Source organism: Muscardinus avellanarius (assembly GCF_963383645.1).
Source record: "Muscardinus avellanarius genome assembly, chromosome: 12".
NCBI classification, from domain to species: Eukaryota; Metazoa; Chordata; class Mammalia; order Rodentia; family Gliridae; genus Muscardinus; species Muscardinus avellanarius.
The window spans coordinates 25,405,017-25,413,476 of NC_137798.1; the positions used below are offsets into that span (position 1 = coordinate 25,405,017).

The 8,460-nt window shown below is 46.5% G+C and overlaps 1 protein-coding gene across 1 annotated transcript; it reads left to right on the forward strand.

Annotated features, from left to right (window-relative positions):
- Positions 1–3,454: 3,454 nt before the first annotated feature.
- RNASE10 (ribonuclease A family member 10 (inactive)) lies at positions 3,455–4,096 on the forward strand (the record flags this gene model as incomplete). The annotated part of the gene is made up of 1 exon (XM_080707072.1): positions 3,455–4,096. The coding sequence occupies one exon, from the start codon at positions 3,455–3,457 to the stop codon at positions 4,094–4,096; it is 642 nt and encodes a 213-aa protein (XP_080563198.1).
- Positions 4,097–8,460: the final 4,364 nt, after the last annotated feature.

Genomic DNA, 8,460 nt, shown 5'->3' on the forward strand with positions numbered 1-8,460 from the left:
CCTATTTTATATTTTATTTGGAAACAGGGTCTCACTAAGTAGCTGAGGCTGGCTTCGAACCTGTGCGATCCTCCTGACTCAGCCTCCCAAGTGCAGGGATTACAAGCGTGCGCCACCATGCCCAGCTTATTTTTGTTTTGAACAGGGTTTCCCAAGTACTGGGATTTCAAGTGTGTATCACAGCTCTTGACAATAACATTCTTAATGAAATTTCTTCTTTTTCTTTCTTGCTTTCTATTTTGTTCTGTTTTGTCTTTGTAGCTGAAGGTGTTTCTTTGTTTTCTTCTGTGGTACTGAGGGTAGAACCCAGGGACATTCTACCTTTGAACTATACTCCTAGCCCCTATTTTTTATTCTTTATTTTGAAACAGGGTCTCACTGAGTTGCTGAGGCTGTCTGCGAGCCATGACCCTCTTGTCTCAGCCTCCAAAAGTGTGCCCCACCATCATGCCCGGCTGAAGGTCTTTCTTTGATAGAGGGATAAGACTGACCTAGTAGGACAAAGATGCAGGCTCATTGCCCCAGCTATCATTGGGCTCTTTATGAGTAAGAAAAAAATTTTTATTTGGTTCCATCCTTATTCCATTTCTTCCCTAAGAGTACAAACATAATCATCAGGAACATGTAGGTGCTAAGAGGTTTTTAGTCAAGGAAGGAATTTGGCATGACAAGATATAGCAATTTTAGACCAGAGACTAAAATTGTATATCTTCCCCTAGCCTCGACTTAAGAGTAAGATTAAACTTTGGTACTTTTTCTATCCATTTTTATCTTTCCTGGGGAAGGAAGAAAGTAAAAAATAGCAAGCAAAAATTAATTGAATTATTTAATTAAGAATTTAATTATTAGCTGGGCATAGCGGTGCTCACCTGTAATTCCAGTACTTGGGAGGCTGAGATAGAAGGATTAAAGGTTCGAGGTTAGCCCAGAAACTTAGCAAGAGCCTCAGCAAGCAATGAGACTCTGTTTCAAAACTAAATTAATTAATTTTAAAGGGGCTGGAGGTATAACTCAGAGGTAGAATGCCCCTGGGTTCAATCCCCAGTACCAAGAAGAAAAAAAGAATTAATTACTTAAGAATCACTGGTGTCACTGGGTGTGGTGACACACACACACACGTCTGTAATTCCAATACTGGGGAGGCTGATACAAGAGGATTGCAAGCGGGGCTTGGTGGTGCGTGCTTGTAGTCCCAGTACTTGGGAGGCTGAAACTTAGTTACTCAGCTACCTAGTGACAGTCTCAGCAACTTAGTGAGGCCCAGTTTCTAAATAAGATATAAAACAGGTCTGAGAGTGTAGCCTGGAGGTAGAAAGCCCCTGAGTTCCATCCCCGGTACCACAAAAAACAAACAAACAAACAAACAAACAAACAAACAAACAAAGACCAAGAGGATCACAGGTTAGAGGACAGCCTCACTACATAGTAGACTCTCAGCAACCTAGTGAGACTCTATTTCAAAATAAAAAAAAAATAGGGCTAGGGGTGTAGCTCGAAGGTACACACACACACACACACACACACACACACACACACACGTTATGGTGAAATATGTTGCAGTGGAAGGGGAGAAATAATTTCCCCAACAAAACCACACAAAGATAAAAAGCTCAGGTTCTTGTCCTGAGCTAATGGTGAATACACATCAGCCCGGACTCTTGCTGAAGATTTAAAGAAGTTTATTAAAAAGATAGAAATACAGAAGCCAGTTAAAGCCCCATGCCATTCCGAAATGGCACAGGGGGGTGATTCCAGCGAATTCACCAACAGTCCCTGCATGCTGAGTGTCCTTATCCTGACCAGGCCCTTTGATATGTAGATGGCTGCCCTATCTCTAGCCCAGGTATCCCGCTGTCTCTGTCCCAGCCAGACCCGCCCCCTCTGAGGTGGGGGGGGCAGCTCTGTCTCAGCACAGACCCCCACACCTTTTGCTACACTCCCAAGATGTGTTAAGTTTCCTCCCATCTCTCTTTAGAAATGTAAAAAGTCCCTAGGCTTCTTCTACTCTTTTGTTAATTATCCATGGAGAAATCTGCCAGCCCTCTCCCAACAGCCCCTGGCTTTCTTCACTACAAACAATATATTTTAAAAATTGGAAATCTTTCCCAATACTGTTGAAATGGGGGTTTCTTCTGAGCCCGCCTCCAGAAGAAAAGGGGGGTTACCTGAGAAGAAACCTGGGGTTTCATCATAGATGAAACAGAGTTTCTTGAGAAGAAACTCAGCATCTCCGTACAGGGTTCTCGTCTACGGTGAGTGAAGAATGACACCCGCAGACCTCAGGAAGGGGAGGAAAAGGTTTATTGGAAGCAGCAGGGAATGGGGAAGGGTGGCTGAACACCCCAAAGGGGCTGGAACTCTGGGGTGCAGCAGCTGCCTTCAGGACAATACTTGAGAGTAGCCCAAGCCGAATTGCTTTTAGTTGCAGGCTGCTTTCTTCCAGAGTCCACGCGATCTGCCAGGAGAGAATAGGAAAAGAGGCAGAACACCACGCAGGCTGTCGGGTCTCCTGGTGTCCAGTAGTTGCCTTTAGGTCACTATCCGAGTGTCGCCTGAGCCAAGTGCCGTCAGTTGCAAACTACTTTCTCCCAGAGTCCACACCAGAAAGGAGGTGCAGGTCATCCCTAGAGGCCCTGGTCAGCCTTGATGTCCAGCAGAGGCCTTCAGGTCACTACCCAAGAGTAGCCTGAGCCACGTGCCCTCAGATGCACTCTGCCTTCTCTCAGGGCTAACACGACCTGCAAGCGAGAGAACAGCTCCCCAAAAGGGGAGGGGGTCCCGAGAGGGAAAAATCCCAACTTGTCGTCCGACTAAGGCAAAGGCCTGTCCGTTTCCGACCTCTTTTGGTTAGGGTGACTTTGGGAATTCTGGGAAGCAGCTCTCAGGATTTGCATAGGGTATTTGCAAGTCCTTGAAGAATCTCCTTTCAGCAGTGCCAGACTTGTTTGGTGGGTTTGTTGATTAGTAAACAGATGGCTTTTGTGAAGCTCTGGTCCTTCTTATCTCTGAGCCTTTGGAATTTCAGGTATTTGTCGCCCCTCAGGAAACTCAGGAAATTAACTTTTTCTACCGAGGCCTCTTCCCTATCTGCCTATTCCCTTTCTATCTCCTCACTGTTACATGAAACCTTTTCCCAATACTGGTACAACAGTCTTTGGTGTCAGCTCTTACTGATTCTTCATATGTAAACCAGTTTCAGAGCTGCTTCCCCTGGCCATCTCCCTGATCTTCAGGATCCATGCCTTACTGCGCAGTAATGGAGAATGTGGTGGGGAGGGATGGGGAAATGGGAAAAGACAAAGGGTCACTGCCTCAGGAGAGCAGAGTCACGCGGAGAAGGAGAGGAAGCCCCAAAGCCTGTGCCGCGGGGTTAGGGAGCCGCAGTCTCTCCTGGAGTATTTTCATCTCAAGGGCACATCACACCCTCTCATTTCCTTCCTCTCTTCCAGGCAGAATGAAGCTGACACTGGTGCAGATCTTTTTCATGATGCTGCTGGTGCTGCTGGGCCTGGGGCTGGGCCTGGGGCTGGGGCTGCAAATGGCTGCTGCTGTCCTGGAAGATAGCGATCAGCCTCTGGATCAGTTTTGGTCCAGTGACACGCAGGACAAAGCTGAGACCACTAAGGAGGGAAAGGGCACCCAGACCACAGAAGCCCAGGAGCTCACCGACGAAGGAGCGGCGCAACCTGGCTGGCCAGAAGACGCCAGCCTGGGTAAAGATGAGGCCGGAGGAAGCAGGATGCTCAGATCCCTTCAGAGCAAAGGGAACCATCTGGGTCTCCAGTTGCTAGCCAGGAACTGCAACACCATGATGGCACACAAGATGAAAGAGCACAATCAAAGTTGCATAACCCAGTACACATTCATCCACGAGGACCCAAAAACAGTCGAGAGCGTCTGTAAGAGCCCTGCTGTTCCCTGTGACCTCAAGGGGGCCAAATGCCACAAGAGCCCCCGTCCTTTCGATCTGACATACTGCCAGTTACTCGGTCCAGACCAAGTCACTCCCAAGTGCCTTTATTCAACTATCATTATGGAAAAGGTTGTTGTTATAACCTGTAACAACATGAAACTTCAGTTAACAGGCATACAGTGAAGCAGCTCAGCCTCTTCTTTCTCTTTGCCTTCTTCTCTTTCTTTTATTAGTTTGCTTTCTCACATGGTTCTCCTCTTAGGTGTTTTGCAGAGGAGGTCCTGGAAAGAGAGGATGAACTCTTCTTCGCCATTGTTTTCTGAGAATATAGTTCTTCTTTTCCTTAGGGCTCACCCAAATTGCATTTTGCTCCTGGGACTAGAGGTGATGAACAGAGTGGCAGTGTCTATGTTTCTCTGGGTTCTTTGTCTCTCTTTTCCAACGGCTCCCGTCCCTACCCTGGCTCTGGTCAGCAGTCTGTTCCCTGGTCTGAGTTTGCCTTTGAGTGCAGCCTGGAAGAGTTCAATGCATCTGTTACCCATGTTCTTCAGTGCAATTAAAGATGATTCTGTCTGTGATGCACCTGGAAAACCATGTGGAGCAGGTTTCTTTCCCTGAGCCTGGAGAAGTATAGGGCTGAGGGTTGGGGGTCTGCTGACGAGGAGTGCGGGGTGCACATCAGGACGGAACATGTGCTGGGACAAGGACTGCACTCTGTTTCCTGACTCTTCTGTCTTTCCTCTTTCCTTCCATTTTCACTCCCTGCCTCTTTGCACATGCTCTCTCTCTCTCTCTCTCTCTCTCTCTCTCTCTCTCTCTTTCTCCTTGTTTCCTTTGCTCCTTCTTTTCCTTTTTTTTTCCTTTGTGCCCCTTTCCTCTTCTTTTCCTTTTCAGGACCTCCTTTTTCTATCTCTGGATGTTTTTGGAGACTCAGTTGACCAATACTAGCCACTTCTGCTTTGCCAGGCAAGCAGAGGATGGTCTCATAGTCAGAGTCCAGGAGGGGCTGGAGGGATGTGGGTCAGGGAGCTGAGCAGGAGCGAGGAAGAGAGAGTGCCGTTTTTTTCCCCCATACTAAGAATAGGAAGTAGAATAGTGCTCACATTAGACCCTCAGCAGATGTGGAATGAATGAGACTGGAGAGGTCATCCTCATTCCACACCTTTCCTCTCCCCTTTTTCTTGCTCTGAAGAAGGAGGAAGTTACTGAAAGAAACATTTCAGCAGGTGTTTGATCTACTTAGGCAGGGAAAAAGCTGTGGAGTTGAATATAGGATCCAGATGGCTGCCCTCAACCTATTTAATCTAAATTCAAATAGATCAAGAAATAGGTGTAGTTAGACATGCATGGGCCCCGGGGGGAATCTGACAAAATGGCTACAGGGACTCATTGTGAAAGATTTCTTCCCCTTAAAATTTTTCTCAGCCTCAGCTTCATCTTCCTAGGTTAAAGAATAACTGAGAATTAGGAAGGAATATGTTACGGATTGGGAGAGTATGGGTGTGGGGAAACTGTTCTTGGGGACCCCTGCTAGGGTCCCGGACACACTTTCCCTCAACCTACAACAAAACCCAAAACAACCAAAACCAGAAAAAAAACCCGTGGATTCTTGTCCTAAGATAAGAATAAATATGCATAGCTTGGACAGTTGCTGAAGATTTAAAGAAGTTTATTAAAAAGATAGAAATACAGGAGGTAGTCATAGCCCTGTGCTGGAGAGGGGCACAAGGGGGCATTTCGAATGAATATACCAAAGAACTCCAGTTTACCGAGTGTTTCTATCCCTGTCAAGTCTGCGACAGGCCCTCTGATCTGTAGACACGCTGCCCATCTCTAGCCCAGGTTTCTGCTTCTCCAGCGGATTGGGGTGGGCCTCTACCTTTGTTCCATCTCCCAAGATGTGTGAAATTGCTTCTCCGGGATCTGGGATTTCCTCCATCCCTTAGGCCATCAGTCTTTCCTTAGAAAAGTAAAGAGAGCTCTTCCCTGGCTCCAGCATTCTTCCTTCTCTTTAGAAATGTAAATTACAAGTCCCTTCTCCCTACCAGTCCTGGCTTTCTTTAATATAAACAATATATTTTCAAAATTGGAAATCTTTCCCAATGCTGGTACATTAATACATTTTAAAACCTCTCCCCAGTACTAGTACAGAATATACACATGGAGACTGGGGGGAAGAAAAGATTTGTTTTGCTCTGACTTGGGGTTCGCCCTTTATTTTCTTATTTTTTTCATCCGTCCTGTCCTTGCGGAATGACAACCATTTGAATGTGTCATCTCTTGTTTCTCCCCAGACTCCTCTAATTCAACATTTCCCTTTATACCTCTGACTCATGCCTCCTGGCAATGGCCTGGAGAAGCCATGCTGTTGTGCAGGAAGTGTGTCTGCCTTTGTGGGCTGCCCTGGTGTCTTAGTGGTGGGTAGAGGAGGGGCAGGAGGTGACCCAGCCTCGTCTTCCTCATGGGGAAGAGACATGAGGTTATCTAAGGCTAGGGAGAAAATGAGAAGAGGAGTAGGAGGAGATGAAAAGTAGAGTCAGAGAAAACCAGCCACGTTAGAGAGTTGTCTGGTAGGTCAGTCAGCCCAGGGCTTTAGGATAGAGAATGATGTTGAAGGGTCTGAGTCTGAATGACTTCACCTTCAGCAAAAGCCGAAGGAGCTGTTGTATGAAGTGAACTATCAAGAGACAGGAGTTTTCCAGGGACTTAAGCCTACATTCTCCAATCTCTCACTTGTAGATACAGCTCCATCCCCTTACGGGTCCCCAGCTTCTCTTCCTTAGGGTCCCCCGCTACTTACCAAGGACCCCTATTTCCCTCTTCTGTTCACCCCTGTGAATGAAGCTCAGCCTGCAGGGAAGCAATTTATGAAATACTCTACGGGCTCCTAGTGGCTGGAGCAGGGAAGCACAGCTCTGCCAATGTGATGAGGTGAGCCTGGACACCTCTCTTCCCAAGGCAGAAATGCCCCTTACACAGCATGCCACCCACACTCCTTCTTTACAGCAGCGTCTCTGCCTCTCCACCCACTAGTGTACATGCTTTAGCCCACACGACAGGGTCCTGGTCCCATACCCACAATTTCTGAATCCTCAAAGCTCTAAAAACCAAAAGATTTTTATAGTGGCTTCAAAACTCTTAAAATTCACTTGAAGCCGGTGTGGTGACGCACGCTTGTAATCCATGCATTTGGGAGGCTGAGACAGGAGGATCGCACAGGTTCAAAGCCAGCCTCGACTACTTAGAGAGGCCCTTTGCAACTCAGTGAGACCCTGTTTCAAAATAAAGAATAAAAACTAGGGCTAGTGGTATTACTCAGAGGTAGAATGCCCCTGGGTTCCATCCCCAGTAACACACACACACACACACACACACACACACACACACACACACACACCTCACTTGACCTAAACAAATTGACCCCCAGTAACACACACACACACACACACACACACACACAACTCACTTGACCTGAACAAATTGACCCCCAGTAACACACACACACACACACACACACACACACACACACACACACACCTCACTTGACCTGAACAAACTGACACTGTGAGACTCTTCATCATTGTTATTTATGCGGTGTGACCATTATGCAACCCACTGTGGAAAATTTAGTGTGTTCAATTGTGAGTATACACTTCTAGGGGTGTTTCAGAAACACATGTTACATGTGAATGCACACACACAATATTGCTTTTGAAAATCCAGAACATTTCAAGTTCCAAAATCTATTGGCCCTGAAAGTTTTATGCTGAAACGAACTTGCTCAGTCCTGGGGGGCAATAAAACTGAGTCCGTTTGAGACCAAAATCCTCAGAAAGATGGACAAGGGCTTAGGTTGCAGTTCTGCAGCCACTTATCTGCAGAGATTTTTTCCCTTTTATGAAATAAACTCACAGCACTAAAGGTTGAGATTCCTCTCCGGGAAAAAATCTGAAAAAATAATTGACATGGACACCCACCTTCTGTGAAACTGACAAAGTTTTAATTTCCATCACCAGTATTTATACCCTATACCCCATGTAAGCACCAAAGGACAATAGTGAGGCATTAAGTGTAAACAAGATAAACAGGATAAAAGAAGATCCATGGCATCACAGTTTAAGATTCGTCTGGGACTAGGTGATTAAAGTCAGCCCCCTTGGCCTTTGTCATTGGAATCAGGTTTCTGGCCTTGGGTGAGCCTTAGGGGGCAAGGTCTGGAGTCCGGAAAGGCATCTGGAACAGGCAGGCATCTGTAAAGGTGGGGGTTCACACCCAAAGTCCGTTTTGGGGAAATTCAGTCTTCTAGGATCTCCTTTGATCCTTCCAGAGTCTTTTTGTCTCTAGGTTTTAGTCCAGGCCCTCCTTTATCAAGATCCATGGGCTGCATTGCAGATTTGTCCGGTCCTGTCTGCTCCGCCATCCCCTTGTAGGGGTGCTGGAAAGCAGGCTGGAAGAAGCGCTTTCCCCCCAGTATGAGAAGTTAACTAGAGAAGTCTTCTTCCATGTTAGGATTAGAAATAAGGTATTAAAATATAGAGTTAAGATAT